At 44.5% G+C, this 18,084-nt stretch overlaps 1 protein-coding gene across 2 annotated transcripts in view; it reads left to right on the top strand.

Moving 5' to 3' along the window:
• The first annotated feature begins 858 nt into the window (after positions 1–858).
• IGF2BP3 (insulin like growth factor 2 mRNA binding protein 3) overlaps positions 859–18,084 on the top strand; it is a 117,546-nt gene continuing 100,320 nt past the window's right edge. Inside the window, exons 1-2 of one of the 2 annotated variants that reach the window (XM_074340851.1) lie at positions 859–1,748; positions 3,162–3,222. In XM_074340851.1, coding sequence (XP_074196952.1) covers positions 1,574–1,748; positions 3,162–3,222 — 236 coding nt within the window. In that variant the 5' untranslated portion in view covers positions 859–1,573. The remainder of the gene's footprint in view (positions 1,749–3,161; positions 3,223–18,084) is intronic. The other variant, XM_074340850.1, reaches the window with a different exon arrangement.

Below are 18,084 nucleotides of genomic sequence, written 5' to 3'. Positions count from 1 at the left end.
AGACAGAAACAGACTCAAATAATTTTTCAAGTGCGAATACCACCTAGGGGTAACGCAGAGTGGTCTTTCTGTTTTAAGAGTCCCAAGTTCTCCAACTAAAATTATTTAAATGAAAGTACGAGCCTACCCCACTCCTCCTCTGGAAACTACAGGAAGATATGGTTTCCGTTTAAATACCGACTTTTCCCACTCTGTCTTCTCTGCTCCGGCCTCCGAGGCCCCGGGACGCCCCTATCCCCACGCCAGAAACCGCCACCCCTGCGCTCCCCTCCCCCACTGTTGGCCAAGCCCGCCCCCGGCCTCATTTATCCCGGAGCCTTTTCTGAATCGCGCAACCAATGGCAAACGCGAAGCCGAGAGCCACTGCGAGCGCAGGCGGAGGCGGAGGAGGTGTCGCCCAGACACCCGCCCAGGACGCCGCGGGCTCCCATCCCCCACCGCCTAGGACTGGGGGGCCCCCCCACTTCCCCGTTGCCCCGGCCCGTGAAGGGTGCAGGGGTGGGGCGCGCCTGACCACCTCTCCCGCCCCTATCCACCCTACCCCCTCGCCGCGTTTCCGCCCCTGCCAGCTCTGGAAACGTGCTCGCGGCTTTGCCGAGGTTACACTTCTAATGTCATCCAAGCCACAAGGCGAGTTCGGAATTGTGACTCTTTGCTTTTGTTAATTACCTATCTTAAGAAATCGAATATTTAAAACTCCGGTAACTAGAGCTGAGGAATTGCCTAGTTAGTACCCACACCCCATCTCATTTAAAAAAAGAAAAAGATCGATATTCCAACCCTACTCCCCTCCCCCTCAGGATCCGCCCCGACCGGATAACCCTTTCTAAACTCTGTTGTGACAATCAGCTCCCGCAGCCGCGCTCCCCTCGCTCTCCGGCTGCGGCTCCTTTAGCGTTTCCCCCGCTGCCTCCTCCCCTTCTCAGGGTCCCTCGCCCAATCTCCTTTCCCCTCCCCCTCTTCCTCTCGCTCGCTTTTTTTCCCCCCGAAACCCACTCTAATTGAGGCGCTGGGATTCCTCACGTGAGACGTTGATTTGTAGTTTGAACACGTGGCTCATTCAAAAAGCCGGACACTCGGAGCGGATTTTTTCCGCCTCCTGCGCCTTCCTCCCTCCAACCCGATTCCCCTCCCTCCTGCCAGTCACTCTTGTGGGTTTTTTATGGGGAGGCGGCGCCTGCCCTCACGTAGTGTGATATTTTCACAGTCCTCCGGCCCAAGCTAAAGGGGTTGGGGAGGAAGAGACAAAAAGTAGTTTTCCCCCTCCTCCTCCTCTTCTCCTCCTTTTTCTCGCTAAGCCCGCCTCCTCCTCCGAGTTAGGAAGACTCGTTGATGCGTTTGGGTTCTAGCAAGGCTTTTCAATTTCCCTTTTTTTTTAATACCTAGAAAAGGAAAAACAAGACTCCTTGGATCTGATTTTTCTGTCCTCGTTCTTATCCTTGGTTCTTACTGTGTTTGTGTTTTTTAACGGCGAGAAGACGAAGGGAACAAAACCCTCCGGGTCCATCCATCCCTGTGGGTGGTTTTAATTTTTCTTTTTTCTCATAATTCTTTTAAACAACCACTCTTCACAATGAACAAACTGTATATCGGAAACCTCAGCGAGAACGCCGTCCCCTCGGACCTGGAAAGTATCTTCAAGGACGCCAAGATCCCAGTGTCTGGCCCCTTCCTGGTGAAGACTGGCTACGCGTTCGTGGACTGTCCGGACGAGAGCTGGGCCCTCAAGGCCATCGAGGCGCTTTCAGGTGGGCCCCGGCCTGGCCCCGCCGGGCGCCTGCCCCAGCCCTGCGCCTCCGCCTGCCCGGGCCTGCCGGGGTTGAGGGCCCGGAGCCAGGCCCGCGGCTGCCGCCGGCTTGTTCACGCAGGGCTCCGGGTGAAGGCGAGGAGAGGGGCCGAGGCCCCGGCGCCCGTACGCGTGGGCTCCGGGGTGCTTCCTCAGCTGGGCTCCCACCCGGGCCCCCGTCGCTCCCCTCCCCCCGCCGGGGGTTTGCGGGCTCAGGGCGGACGCGCTGTCAAGAAAGCTCAAGCGCGGGTCGGAGGAGGAGCGGGGGACCGCGGCGGGGCCCGGGGAGCGGCGCCAGCCGGCGCCGGACCCTCAGCGCTCGCCCCGCGCCCCGCCCGGGCCCAGGCGCGTGCTCAGGCTCCGGCACGCCGGGCCTCGGGGGCCGAGCGCGAACGCCTGCTTCTCCCTCCCTCCTTCCTCCCTCTCTCTGCTGGTTACTTATGGCATCGGAGTCGCTGCGCCGCTCCCGCCCCAGCCCCCGGCAGTGGGGGAACGCGGAGTGGCCTCGACCCGGTTGCGGAGTGAGGCCCGCCGCGGGCTGGTGCTTCGCACCGGAGGCCCCGCGCTGCCTCTCGACACTGTGGGAGGCGGGTGAGTGCGACCTGGGTTCCATGCTCCACCGTCCACGAGACAAGGGCAGGTGGACAGGGGCGCCCGTGGTCGCTAGGTAGGGACCCGCGGTTCTCCGCACCCGGCCACCCGCTGCGGCCGCCGGGGGTTTCGGGACGCGCTCTGCGAGGGCGGGGGACAGTGGGTAGCGGGGTAGCGGGCCCGGCCGCCCCCAGGGGAAGGCTGCGCTGGGGTCCCTCTGGGCTCCCGGTGGCTTTCGGTGTGGTGGGCGCCGCGCAGTCCTTCGCGCGTTGTCCATTCGATACCGAAATGCACCTCCGGGCGTTCGCTCCTTCTGCACCCACTCTACTGTCCTCGAGCCTTTTCCTCCACTCCTTGTTCCCGGAGGGCCCGGGCGCCCCCTCCTGAAGAAAGCCAACACAGCCCCCTCTCCTAAGTTTGTTTTGTGTGTGTGTGTCCAGGGAGATGGGCGGAGGGGCCGCGTCCATCCTGCGGCTATCGTGGGGTTGGGTGACCCCCCTCTGGTGGGCGGGGGGGCTCTGCCAGTGGGTAGAATGTGACTGAAGTAGTGGGGCCACCAATCGACTCCCCTCCTCACCCATCTGTAAGTTACACACACAGCCGGGAGGGGGTCAGCTTCCCACCCGCGCGGTGCCGGGCTTCTCTCCCAGCCTTGAGTCGCGTCCGGATGCCGTTTGGGGGTCTCAGGAGGCCACTTGTGTCGCCGCTCAGGCTGTGCAGGTCCTTTGGGCACGGAGAGCCGCTAAACCCGGCCAACTGTCTTCCTCCTCTTGTGTGTCCGCAGGTAAAGTGGAACTGCACGGGAAACTCCTAGAAGTTGAGCATTCGGTCCCTAAAAGGCAAAGGTGAGCTCATTTATTCTGTTCTCGCCGATTGTGTTCTCATTCCAGTATCGGGAGGAAAGACTATCAACACAGCTAAAAACAACTTTCCCTCTTGTACTTATTGGGCGGCTGTATGGCGTGGCGTTTCTCGACTTTTTCTCTCGTATTTAAGTGTATAGCAGGTGTGTGTGCGTGGGTAATGCTGCAAAGGAAGAGAGGGCTTATGTGTGGCCTCTGCCACCGGATTAGTGTTATTGGACTAAGTCGAGGAAGATCTCCCATCTCAATATTCTCTGGTAGAGGGGGTCAAGTTGCTTCATCTGGAAATCAGTCTCAGAGGGCAGGTTTTGGGAATTTGTAACTCTTGGGAAGCAATGGGTGACCCCTCCCCCACCACACCTATAAGTACAGGGTAGGCGAAATCAGCTGTGGACACGCACGAGTGTGTCGTGCCTTTCTTTCTCTGTCCTCAGCTGGCGGCGACCAGCCTGAGAGGCCAGCCCCTAGTCTGAGGGGAGAGGGATTGCCTTTACCCTGTTAGCTGGCCAGCTGGGATTGGAACACGTGAGTGAACCTCTGGCCTTCTTCTGCCCAGAAGTGCCTTGCACGCACTCCGGAGGCACACAGGTTTCTGCAAACCGGTCTTTGTCTCCCGCTTCTCTCCCCCATCCTTAAAAAAAATATTTTTGCTTACGAATTACCACCAAGAGATCGTGGAGACTAAAGATTTGTGCTACTTCAGCAAAGGGATTGCACTTTGCAGAGAGCATGTGTCGTGTGTCATTTTATAGAATGTTTGGAGGCTGTGTTTTAACCTCTAGAGTAATTGCGAGAAATGGCTCTTTTTCTCAAGAGCAGGCCAGATCCCTGCTCTGTAACTCTAATTGGAAAGGTGCTGCACCCTCCCAGTGGTGCTAGGGCTGGCCTATGCCTTTCTGGGTTTCACAAGGTGGGGTTAAGGTTCCTGCCCTTTCCCCTCCCATCTCCCCACTCCCAACCTGGGTCAAGCGATAACCGGGAAGTTAATTTCAACTAGGACTCTGTATGTCTGGTTAGGTATTGGTGGAGTGTGCATGCTGAAAGGCAGGAGGGGTTTGCTGCCTAGTTTCCTGGTGCAGAGCAGACATGGCTGCACAAAATGTCATGGTTTGCCTATTTCTAGATTGAACTTTCTTCCAGGTAAAGCATTTTCACAGGTCACGTTTTTGTTAGTGAGCTGATTTTGATTTTTGTAGCTTTCTCTTGTTCATGTACTTAATTTGTATTAGGATAGTTGGAAAGGGATTAGCCTGACCCAATGGATTTAGTTCTAGTTGGGAATTTGGTAGGGGTCAAATGATTTCATATAGTAGAATGGAATTCTTTTTAAAAAGCTATTAAAATAGTAGAATGTGTACAGAAAATTATCTGAATTGATCTCAGTTTAATAGGAATTGAAAAATTGAGGATAAAATCATATCCCCTCAAAAAGAAGTTTAAAGGCATGATCTGAATTGTTTACCTGGGGAAAAATGTAAGCACATTCGGCAAATTCTAATTGTTTTCATGTTTAGCCAGTGTGCCTTAATTTTCATAAAATACTGAATAAAAAATAAGCAAATGGTTGTGTTGAAGGACTGGCATTTTAACATTTGAGTTTCTAAATTTAAACATTAACTGTCTTGTGCTTTTCAGCTATAATTCATTGACCTGCAGGTAAATGCAGGTTACTTTAGCTCACTTTCCTGATTTTCCTTTCCATCCTGTGTGAATTTCTCCCCATGTGTAGGGAATTAAATTTAAAACATCTGGTAAGGAGACTGCTTGTTTTATTCTTAAAGACTTTTGCTCAAACCTAAAAACATAGTTACTTGTTACTTGATAACAGCAGGAGTTCCTCTTTCAGAAAGCACATAGGTAAAATGTTACCAGTCACAGCAGCTATTTATCAATGGAAGCCTCTTCAGTTTATTAACAATGTAGATTAAATGCTCAGGATTTTAAATGATACTGTGTTACTAGCAATGTAAATAGGAGTACATTGGAGGCAATCAAGATTAAATGCTCAGGATTTTAAATGATACTATATTACTAGCAATGTAAATAGGAGTACATTGGAGGCAACTGATTTAGAGAATACTCAAATAAGTCCTTTGCTTGCTTTGAAATAGCTAAAAACAAAAGGAGAGCTTTCTTTTTCTGCCCAGGGAAGTTTGCTGGAAATCCATATTGCATTTTTGTTTTAATTGAACTTTGGAGCTGTGATGTAGTTTCCCTTATCTGGACAGTTCCACTTTCTGAATGAGCTTTGGGAGAGGGCAGAGAAGGCACCCTGGTGATACACATGCCCAGCACCTATAGGAAGGTCAAAAGGTAGTATTGGTGAAAGTGCATTGAATGCCACACACTGATTCTTGCCAAGGGAGCCTGCTGGACTTCTGGGTGGAGTTCTTTGTGTTTAGCAGTCACTGCATTCCATCCCATCATCATGTAGGCATCTGAGACAGGCACACCCACACATGCAGCAATGACCTTTATACCTGCTGTGCAAGGCATGTTGGGAGCCGGGTACTGAAGAATGCTTATGGCAGCACTCTGTGATGGATAAATGGGCTTGCAGGCCTAGGAAGCGATTCGTCGCTTAGCAGACTGGCCCAACTCCGCCTGGGAGCAGAGCTGGGGGTGGGGGGACCCTTTCAGGAAGGGGTATTGTTGAATTTGGTTCAGACCAAGCTTAGCTCCTGATTACCGAAGTCTCAAGGGAATGTGGAAGGAATGTTGCTTTTCTGCATTCAGATACCCCTCAGTTGGGGAAGATTATAGCAGTACTTCACAGAGCTTGAGTTCCCCTGCATCCAGAATGAAGAGAGGATTGCACTGAATATCAGTGAGAGTGTTGCATTTTCTGTTCCAAATGTTTCAAATATAAAAGATAGGAATATAAAAGATACATGAAGACTTGGCTTCACTCTGAGGTATAAGCTTTAAAAAAAAATCCCTCACCTTTGGAGTAAGGGTTAAGGGTGGGCATGAAAATTGTGACTTTGGAAGACTAGCTGAGCTTGGTTGGAAGAGCCACTGGTAATCTCTGTGGGACCTTGTCGGTGCCCCTATGTGATTATGTAAATAGCACTGATTTTTTTGTTATGTTGTGGGCTGTTGGGCATGGGAGAGGGAACGGGAAAGTCGCTGACACTGGGGAACTGAGGATGGTGGTTTTAGTTCATTTTCCATTACTTTTTTATGAAATTTTAAAAATATTTTCAGTTTTCTATAGCTTAAATTTCCTCATGGTTTCACTGTCAGCACTGATTAGGATTCCATGTAGCCAAAAATATATTTGAATAACGGGGAAAAAAATAGTAGCATGTTATAGTTAATATTTTCCCAGGAAGAATCTGTTAAATAATCCAGACTGTGGTGGCCAAGCTCAAATGTCCTTTTTTGTTTGTTTGTTTGTAGCCTTAAAAAAAAATTAAGTGAACAACTTAATCTGCGTATTAGACCCTTGTGTTTACCAAGTAATTTGGGTACACAGAGCATGTAGAAAAGTTACTGGGGTTTTAAACGTATCTTGTTTTAAATGGCTATTTAGAAGCTAGAGCTGCCTTTTAATAGCTGTGAAGTGTGGACTAGGATGCGACCACGACCAGCCACGTGCCCAAACCTGGGCATCTGACCCTGTTGTCTCAGAACAGCAAAGCTGTTTGTAATGCTGACCATTTAAATAGAGGTATGAATAGCTGAGCTGCTCCTTGCGTATCAGTGTGGTACAGGTGAATCTTGTGAATTAGGGAGATTTCTCACACGTGTAGCCACGTGAGGTTCTGAAACTTTCCTGGCTGGTTAAGAATCATAAGCACGGTTATCTCTGGGGTGCTCAGTTTAAGATCAGTAATGCATGACTGCTTAAGTGGTTGTAGCCAACGAGATTTTTCTTGATTTCATATTGTTTTCTCCGTACAGTTGAGGAGTTTAAGTGATTTCTTAACGTTGGCCTTATTAGGATTTAAACAAAAAATCAATGTAAAGCAGCGTGTGTGTGGCTGTCCACCGTAATAAGGAAGATGTTATGGAAACGTGACCTGAGCCTGGAGCTGGTGGGAATCGAGAATCTTGGCTTCTGTTTCTCTCTTTCCTTTTGATTTGTGTGATCACTTACATTCTCTGTTCATACCAAATGCCATTATAATACATGATAAGGGGCATATCTTGTTCTGAGTTTTGCTATTCTGCTTGACATAAATGACCAGCTAAGGCTTAAAAAATATCTTTTGGAATTACAGAGATCTGTGATTTCCCTAGTAAGAAACTTGTGTTTCTTTTCTGTCCTATGGCAGCGCAGTTGTTTTTGCACCTGTACCTCTTTCAGGCAGTCAGCAAGAGGGCAATGCTCCATGTCAGGCTCAGAAATTCTTCTACAAGACACACAACACCAGTTAAAGTGTCGTTCCGGGTCTGGGATTTTGTGTGAAAGTGAAGCTTTGAGCCACCTCGATGATGTATTTAAAGCAATTCCATTGTAATTGTCTCTAGCCGTATTAAGACAGCAACTTTTCTAGCAGTAACATTTTTGAAAGGTATGAATGATCCATTCAGTAACTCTGGTGGTTGGTTTGGTCTTGGAGGAAGGAGAGAGTCTGTGCTATTCTTAGCTGAGTTTCCTTTATCGACTCTTGCCTCTGATTCAAGCTTCTAAAGTCATAAGACGGGAGGTGGCAGTGTGGTAGCAGTGACGGAGAGGTAGGATTGTCAGTTTTAGTTAGGTCTCTACCCCGTAAATCTGACACTTAAAAATTGACTTGCACTGCCAGGGTTTTGCTTGAAAGCTGGTGGCAAATATAGTTTTCAGTGCTCTATTAAAACTGAGGGTATAATTTTTCATGGTCTGAAATTGCTGTTTGGCAAGTGTTCAATATTGGTAAATAAACAGTTATAAATGCTAATATACTATGTGGATTTTGTTGCCCTGAAGGGAAACACATAGTATATAAATTATTCATTTTAGAAAATTATCCTGAGACCATTTAACTTGATTAGGAAATAATTTTAAATTATGGTGAAACTATTCTTTGAGGACTCGAATAGAACTGAGCTGAAAGAGACCTAAGTCCTTAGAATAATCTCTGGCTTTATCACTTAGTTGTTTAGGAAGTTGATTCCATTGCGGTCAGGATGCTACAGTTATCTTTTGCTACTACGTAACAGACGCCCCCAAAACTAGTGACTCAAGACAACAACTTATTCATGATTCTGTGGGTCCGCTCGGTGATTGGTTCTGTTCCATCTGGTGCTGTTTTGGGTCACTTACTAAACGAGGCTAAAAGGTGTAAGGAGGCTTCATGCATGTGTTTGGCCTCTCGGTGCTTGTCCTGGCCTTTCTCCTGGGTATCGCATCATTTGCTAGTAACCTATAGCGGGCTACCCCCAGCGAAAGTAGAAGCTGCTAGGCCTCTTAAAGGTTTGGTCCTGAATTGGCACTTTAGTCCCTCTATCCCATTCCCATTCTGTTGATCGAGGCAAGTCGCAAGGCCAGCACAGATTCAAGCGGGGTGTGGACGCAGACTTCACCTCTTGATGGTAGAGTGGCAGCCACTCAGAGAGAGGGAGGAGCTGGTGGTGGCCATCTTTGTAGTTTATCTTCCATAAATTAGAGGGCGGGAGGAGTAGTGGCTTCAAAATGCTTGGAATGTAAAATATCTGAAAATTGCATTTCACTCTAGAAATGTGGCGCTAATCCCCATTGTAATATCCTGGCGAGAGATAACAGTGCTAGCTTTGGAGGTGATGAGTAGTGGTCAGTCTCTCGTTTTCTAAGGAACAGCCAATAGGAATTGCTGATGGATTAGGTGAGGGGTATGAGAAGAGGAAAGGATGGCAAGAAGATTTTTTTTTGTGGCCAGAACAGCTGGGTGGAAGGTGATGCCACTTACTAAAATAAAGAGCATTGGAGGCAGAATAGATTTTTGGGTAGACATCAGGAGCTTTACTTTTAGCATATTATGTTTCTGATTCTTATGAGAAATCAGGAATGTAAGTGAAGAAGTTGAGCAGCTGGATACAACAGTCTGTTGCTCAGGGGAAGGTGGGAAGTAGAGGTGAAAATTAGAGGCTTCGTTAGCTTATGGTATTTGAAATCATGGAATTGGATAAGATCACCAAAGGGGGCCGGCCCGGTGGCTCAGGCGGTTAGAGCTCCATGCTCCTAACTCCGAAGGCTGCCGGTTCGATTCCCACATGGGCCAGTGGGCTCTCAACCACAAGGTTGCCAGTTCAACTCCTCGAGTCCCGCAAGGGATGGTGGGCTCTGCCCCCTGCAACTAAGGTTGAACACGGCACCTTGAGCTGAGCTGCCTCCCGGATGGCTCAGTTGGTTGGAGCATGGGCTCTCAACCACAAGGTTGCCGGTTCGACTCCCGCAAGGGATGGTGGGCTGTGCCCCCTGCAACTAGAAAACGGCAACTGGACCTGGAGCTGAGCTGTGCCCTCCACAACTAAGACTGAAAGGACAACAACTTGAAGCTGAACAGTACCCTCCACAACTAAGATTGAAACTTGACTTGGAAAAAAAAAGGCCTGGAAGTACACAGTGTTCCCCAGTAAAGTCCTGTTCCCCTTAAAAAAAAAAAAAAAATAAAAAAAAATAAAAAAAAAAAAAAAGATCACCAAAGGGACTGAGACTGGTGCTCTGGGAGGAAGGAGGCACCAGCAGAGGAGAGGGAAAGAAGCCAGTGAGGAAAGCAAGCAAGCAGAGTGAGCTGTACCTTAGAGATAAGGGAGGAAAGCCTGTGGAGAAGGAGAGTGTCACCAACTGTGTAGCACACCACTGAGAGTTTCAGATTCAGACGAATGAATAAGCGAGTGGGGGTGGTGTTAAGCCTCAGCCTTCTGGCTCTACTGTAAATAGATGGAGAGTGATCTGTGAACTTTGGAGCAACCTGGAATGTAGCCTTTTCTTGCAGAATTCGTTTATTAGGACATTAGTTCATTTTCTTACTTTCTGGAGGCATCTATGAGCATGTTTATTTTATCACCTGCTAGAGATGGAAGAGTCTGAGTTGAGTAGATCCTCTTGCTGAATGGACAAGACTTGTTTATGACAGTTGATCTACTCTGTGGTGTCTGTTTCAACACTTCTGGTGACTGTGAGCATACTTGTGTATAGACAACACATTCTGCTTTTTATTAATATACACTTGGAAAATATTCTGGTTCCAAAACAGTGTAGAGCAAGTCCAGTGCTTCTCTATGTTCTTGTCTAAATACTTGATGATTTGACAAACAAAGGTTGAAACTATTGGCCAAAACATTTATGGATATCATGGGCTAGGTTTAAAATACTTGAATCACTTGGTGATGTTAAGATGCTGGAATAAGTGAAGCATTTCTTCCATTTTACTCATAAAACGTTAGCTATGAGAAATACAAGAAACCTTTTGTAACCCTCATTTTTGCATATTTAAACATCTGGTCTTTGGTAAAGTAGCCTCCTCCTCAAATTACGAATTCTCTTTGGCCACAGTAGTCACCTAAACTAGGTGATGTGTTACAGCAATTGATTTTGAGACAGCTGACTTGGTCAGAACGCATGTCTAAGACTTTCTGTGTCTATGCAAGTCCTTTGATCAATAGGGTACTACTTTGAAAATAGGTTAAACTACTTAACTAATTGAAGAAAGGAGAACTAATCAAAATGAGATAGCACAATAGATTTTTTTTTTTTAGTGGCATTAGTTGCTTTACCAAAGGATTCTGCATAAAGCCCAGGAGAAGAAGTGACTTGCCCAAGGGCTGCAGGTGATTAGTGGGACCTGTTTCCAGGTCCCTGATGGGGCCCTGCCTTCATTCCTCCCACTTAAGTTGTCAAATCCTCAAAGTAGCTTACACAGCAGCCTGGTCATGTTTGCAATGGCAAGTCAGAGCAGAGATGTCCTGTTTCTTGCTTTCTCGGAAGAAAAAAAAGAAATCTTGTTTGGCGTTTTTGAAGGGTTGATTTATTGTCTTCCTGTAGGAAAAAAGACAGGAACAGGTAGTCTGGAATTTGGGGCTTACTACAGAATAAAATATACAGACATCTTTGTTTTAAGATGGGAAAAAAAAAAATGAGACGACTTTTTCCTTGGAGGTAATTTTCAGCAGCTTCACCTTAATATAAATGAATCGCAGAGAAGTTGGGGGTGCCTAAGGAGATATGAGAGGAGAACAGGGCATGAGGAGGCAGACGCCATGGTTTTGTCTCAGGCAGGTGATTGTGACTGATGGGACGTGTTCTGGATTGCAAAAGAAGGGTGTCTGGAGCGGAGTCTCCTGCTTGTCCCAGATGGTTACCAACATTAGCAGGATCCCGGCTCGCAGAAGGAAGTCTCTTAAACTTGGGAGTATTGTTAAGGATTAGGGGCGAGTAGGAGACAGAAGTTGTGCTGGAACCCCTTGATTACGAGGCTGAGGCTTGCTGCATGTGCCCTTGTTGATCTGAAGGGTATGGCCGGAAGAATGTGGGATAGGAGATCTTTGATCTGGGTTTGAATCCCAACTCTACTTTCTAAATGCATGATGTTGTTTCAGGTTGAGGAAATCGAGGCCTGGGGAGGTTAGAATGGAAGCAATGCCTCATAGGATCGTTGGGACAACATGTGTAAAGCATCAGTACAGCAGCATTCAGTAGTCACTCCAAGGGCAGCTGTTGTATTTTCCCCCTTGAGATTCAAAAAGCAAAGGCTGGATGTAGGTTATATTTGGTGGTGATAATAGAAATATGGAAAATCTTTCTTCTGTTTTGGGATGTGGGCTATAAGTAGCCATCTGTGGGTGGTGTCCTTTTGTTTTTATTTTCATTGAGCAAGCATTACCTTTTTTAATTAGGGAATAACCTAAATACAGTAGAGTGTGTAAGTATTAAATAAAAAGCTTGATGAATTTTTGCATATGCAAACATTCAAATTAATTCAAAACACATGAAGGAAAAGGTGAACATTACTTGTTTTTCAATCCTCTCTTCACCCATGTATTTCCCAGGTTTTACAGCTGGTAGCTTGGTATATTATTTTCCAGAAATTCTTTTTTGCATGCATCCACAAACACTTTTTAATTTAATAATGAAATCATTCTGTTGATATAATCTGTTCTTTTACTGAATTGCATATTCTGAAGAATCTTCAGTGTAGATACAAATAGTTCACTCTCTTTAAACAGTGGCATTGTTTAGCATAGGTGTGCAACAATTTAACTGTTCTTTTTATAGTAATTTCACTCGAGCATATTTATATCTATGTCATAGAACTCTGGGTTGTTTATTCTTAGAAGGTAAATTCTTAGATTGGGAATTGCTATGTCAAAAAAAGACACACACGTTTAAATGTGAAAGTCTCTGCCCAAAACACTAAGTTAACATATTGACATGGTTAGTCATAATTTGACAACCAACAGAGCTGTTTTCAGTGAAGTGTGCAATGAGATTGTTTGGTTAAAAACTGTCTTTTCAAGCATGGAGGACTCTTATCATTCTAGAAACATCTTATTCTTTCTACTGTAGATGTTGTACTAACTCTGACAAGTCTAGGTTCCAAATCATCTGTGCCCCTTGTATGTAAAAATTAAGTCAAAAGTTACAAAGGTTTAGGTCTCGTAACTTATAGCTCGAATATCTAGGGTTTATGTTTTCCCATACTTAGCACCTTGAATTTTGGATCTTACCTAGAAACTCACAATATTTTCTTGCACTGGGCATTTTACTAAATTATATTTTGAGGTTAAATTTAATTAAAAATTAGTTTCCAAAACAAAGTGTTACTCAGCTTGCCACTCAAGCTGGGCAGATGATGATTGGAAAGTATAATAGAAGCTGTGATGTTATTAAAACTATTTGAGAAGTGATTGCGTTCTCCCCAATAATCCACACATGTCTATTTTTTTTTTTTAAAGTCAGTTGTTCTTGCAAAAAAGGAGGAGCTCTTGTTTTTTCTTTGGAGAGATACGTGTGGTTGAAAATTTTAATTTCCATATTTTTTATGTGCTAGTTTACCCATCTCTGCATTTTTATTTTTATTTTTTATTTTTTGAGTTTCAGAAATGAATGCATTCCCTATGGCTTATATGAATTTTTAGTTTAACAAGCACTTGTGCTCATAGTTCCATCCAGGTTTCAGGGGCTAAAAGAATATGATACTTGTTCTAAAGAGAACCTGGAGTGCAGTGGCTTTTCCTTCAGAGTTCTGTCTCGATCCCTGGATGATGTTTTTATCTTCAACACCGACAGTGGCTCAGTGTGATGTAGTCATCCTGAAGGTGGATGCATATCTCTGCAGGTAAAGAGAAGTTGTAAAAATGAAACACAGGACGAGGGACAGCAGGCTTAGCTGGTATTGGTTCGCCAGCCAGGGGTAGGTTCAGAGAGGGAGGGATAAGGTTCAGATGGGGCTGTGCAGGCAAACAGACGACCCGTGTGCGTGGGGGTGGAAAGACAGAAGGGACCACAGGAGCTGAGGCGTGTAAGTGTGAAATACCCTGGTGTGTGCGGGCTGGGGGAGTGGAGGGGAGTGAATCCCAACTACAAGCTGTTTGGGATTAGAGAGGCTCCCCTGCAGAGGATGGAGTTTGGGGCTGAGCCTCGAGGGGCAGCAGCGTGAGCAGCCTGTGAGTCAGGCGTGTCTACCGTGTTTCCCCGAAGATCAGACCGAGCCGGACCATCAGCTCTACTACGTGTTTTGGAGCAAAAGTTAATATAAGACCTGGTCTTACTTTACTATAATATTAAGACCAGGTCTTATATTTTACTATAGTATAAGATGAGGTCTTATATAATATAAGGCTGGGTCTTACATTAATTTTTGCTCCGAAAGATGCATTAGAGCTGATGGTCCGGCTGGGTCTTATTTTCGGGGAAATGCGGTATATTATTCTGATTCTTCATGTGTGTGAGTTTCGAGGCTCAGTCAGTATAATTTAGCAGGTGGTCATCTGGGGTTATCATGCAAGACTTGATTTGCAGGTGAATTTTGGGATCTGCACAGCAGAGATTGTGTTGAACTGCTTTTACCTCTTAAGTACTTCCTGGGAAGGACTGTGCCCCCAAAAACATGCCATGAAGTTGAAAGCTGTTCTTAGGGTACCCTCTGCCGGGGTAATTAGGGTCCATTGTGATAGGACTAAGGAACCCGGACTGAGCCTGTGTTACCTTTTTAAGGTCAGCTATGACAAGACAGTCGCGAATAGTGATGATTAAAGCACCGGTGGTATCGATTTTTATTGGAGCACCTCAGATGATGTAATGAACCTTTGGAGAAAAATGAGCTAGACTCATCTACATGCCCACACTGTTGACAGCAAAATTAGGGGCAGCAGTAGAGCACAGTGACAGGGAGGGCCGGGGACATCCTGCTGGGAAGCACCAAGACCCCACTTGCTCAGCTTTGTGATCTTGGCGAACTCTGAGCCTCTCAGTTTATACACAGGGGCAATAAAAGTAACTGCACCAGGTTTTTAGGAGCTGAATGATCATGTTTGTAAAGGAGTCTTGGAATATCTGACACCTAAGTGGTATTGACTCATATTAATTAGCTTGTGTATTTTCATGGGGTACCTGGAAATAAGTGAGGAGTGTATCTAGTCCTGTGTAATCCCATGGTTTGTGTCTCATGCAGCTTCCACATTTCCTTGTTAGAATGAGTTCTGCGTTGCGAATAAGAATTCGTACTTTATGTTTAAATGTGTAGGTCTTAGGTACCATGTGTCTAGTTGTGAAATTTTCTTGAGAGATCGCACTGTTTAAAAAGAAAAGAGAAGAAAAAAAAGATGAGGAGATGAAGAACTGTTCATTTCAAAGAGGTGGACAACATTGCACAAAGATGTACAAAGGAGAAGGCGCTGCAGTTCAGAAGGGGATAGCTGAGAAGCCAATTGTAAGGAAAAGAAACGCAGTGTTAGTAGTTAGTATTAGGAAAATGCCGGTGATAATGGCAGCGTTGCTTCTCAGGCTGGGGACAGTGAAGGAGACTGACAATATTTGGTGTTGGCAAGAATGTGGAGGAATGAGCACTCATATGGCTAGAGAGTAAATTGTCAGCGACTTCTCCGCAGGACATTTGGCAGTATCTGTTAGAACTGAAAGTGTGAATACCCTTCAACCAAGTATCTTGGAAGACAGCTCAGTCCCCATGGTTTTGTGTGGTTTGTTAAGCTTAGTTTTAATCAGCAATATTATAAAAGAGCTCCAAATCACCAGGTAGGGCTCGGCAAAGAGGTCTTGGGGAGAAGTCCATAATAACATACAGATAAACCTGTGGGCTTTATTATATCATTCATTACATTTTAACAGGTATTACACAGATAATCTGGAACTTTCACCATTGTCTACTTTCCAAGCAAAGACGATCCCTAGCCTTAATTTGACTGTCTGGGACATTTTGTAGTTACCAATTTTTTTTTTTTTTTTTAACCTGTAAGTACTGGGAAACTGTCAGAGCTCATGGTGGTAGATAAGTTTGCCAAAATTCTGTTTTTTTTTTTTGTTTTTTTTTTACTGATTTTTGAGCTTTCAAAAGTAGAGTTTTGGAAAGGAGGAAGATAGATAGAACTCCTTCTCTTCATTTTCTTTTTTTTTTCCCTTAAGAGAAGTTTGAAATAATGTTAAACAATTTCTAACTTTCAGGCTTCTTTAATGTTTTTCTCCATACTAGCAATTTCACTTGTCGTGTCCTGTTAAAAGGAAGTACTTGGCAAAAAGACATTTTTTTGCAGTAGTGTTTCATAGAAAATTGGAAATAACTTAAATGTTCATCCAAAGAAAATGTACGATATTTTAACAAACTATACTGCGGTATGTTTTGTGGCTGTTATACAGAATGACATAGATTTATATGAGCTGCCATGGGAAGAGCAAATTGAAAAGCAAGTTATGGAAAGACAGGTATTTGGAAAAAATTCTTATGCACAGGTCTGCTTAAAAACAAAAATGTCTGGAAGGTTATCCACAGAAAAGAGTGGTTATCTCTGCAAAAAGGAACTGACTGAGGAAGGTGGAGGCTAATGGTTTTGTACTCTGTAGTAATGGTTCTCAAACTTTTTGCTTTTGACTCTTTGACACTTAAAACTTGAGGACCCCCGAAGAGCTTTTGTTTGTTTCATTAGCAATCAACTGGATAATGTTTAAAATTATTTGTAAGTGAATTACTGTAATAAAACCCATTACTTGTTAACATAAGATTTTTGTAAAAAAAAAAAAATTCTAAAAACAAAATAAAAATTAGAAAGTAGAATTGGTTCACATTTTTGCAAATTGCTTTAATGTTTGGCCTAAAAGGTAGCTGAAGCCTTATAACTATTTCTGCATTCAGTCTGTTGCGATACATTGTTTTGATTGAAGTATGTGTGTGTGTGGGGGGGGAATCCAGCCTCACACCACTTTGTATAGTTAGAAAAGGAAAGGGATATTTTACTAGTCTTTTTAGATACATGTGGATATTTTTTGTTCCTACACCAAAACTTGACAAGTGGTAATTTTTTAAAGGCTCATTGAAATGGGGAATCTGAAATCGAACAAGTGAATTTATTGAATTCTGTTACATTAAAATCCATTGGTCTTTCTTGCACTTTGGACTTTTTTTTTTTTTAATCTGTAAGTATTGGGAAACAGAGCTCACAGTGGTAGAAAAGTTTGCCAAAATTCTGCTTTTTTTTTTTTACTCAAAAGCTCAAATTTAGTCATTGGCAACAAATACTGTGAGTTTTTATAGAAGTGACTGGCCGACTCTTCTCTTTTGAGAAACTGTCTATCAGATACTCAAGGTTAAATACTTTGTCTTTAACTCATTCAAGTGAAAATGGTGCTCCGTGAATAAAGTGCCTGGTTCAATCTTGCAGTTCAAACAACTGCTCACTGTGCTTTTTCTCCAGACAACCATAATAGGTAACCCAAGTTCTTTGCGCGTACTGCCCTTGGCTTCACAGAGATATTCACAAGATGCGTACTCAAGGGTCACTTAAGAAAATTAATGAGTTGTACTGCTTCATCAAGAACATTTAAAAATGAAACTTGGATTATTATGTCCTTCAGCGTTACTGCCTTGCTTCATTCATGCTCACGTGCTCCAGGTTACCCACCATTGCTTTTGCACCATCGGTGCCAATGGCAACACAGTGAAAAAGGCAAATAACAACTTAGCATGATAAAAATAGTTTTGATTTCTTGGACCTCATGAAAATGTCTCAGGGACCCCAGGAGTCCACATACTGTACATTAAGAATTGCAGCTCTACACGAATGCGGTGTTTGAAATTAGTTGGATTAGCTCTTCCTGTGAATATATATTTACATCATAACACAGCAGATGGCAAGAACAAGTGAGGACTTTATACAACTTCATGGCATGTTAGCCTTGATAAGGAATTTTACAGAAGTCAGTTTGTGAAAAACAGGTGTGGGAAGAGAAAAAAAAAGTAAGAAACTAAGCACAAAGGAAAATTCTAGGTGTGCGAAAGATAAACTATTTAAGCAGTTAGGGAGCACTTCAAACAAACACACAGGAGCAAAATGAAGTGAGTTTGGACATTTGGGCACCCACAGTCCTGTTTTAAGTTCCACAAACCAAAGGGAATGGTATTTGTTGACTGCAGGTCTTGCCTAAGGAAATGAACAGCCTCACTACCTTTTGTTATCCCTAAAATGTTAAAGAAATTAATTAGACTCTAGGGGCACCATCAAAGTTGGTGTTTTAGATATTTTGATGTTTAGATATTTTGATGTTTAGATATTTTGATGTTTTAGATATTTTGCGGTTTGAAGCCTGCGGTGACTCCTTGAATCCGTGAGGGTGGCCAAGTGAGGAGTCTCACCTCATACATTTCAGCTAGCTTTCCTTGCCCTTCCTAAGTGTTGGTTAACCTCGGAAAAGAACTACTTTTGTTCCTA

Source organism: Rhinolophus sinicus, linkage group LG09 (genome assembly GCF_036562045.2).
Source record: "Rhinolophus sinicus isolate RSC01 linkage group LG09, ASM3656204v1, whole genome shotgun sequence".
In the NCBI taxonomy this organism is placed as follows: Eukaryota; Metazoa; Chordata; class Mammalia; order Chiroptera; family Rhinolophidae; genus Rhinolophus; species Rhinolophus sinicus.
This window is presented reverse-complemented; position numbering and strand designations above follow the sequence as displayed.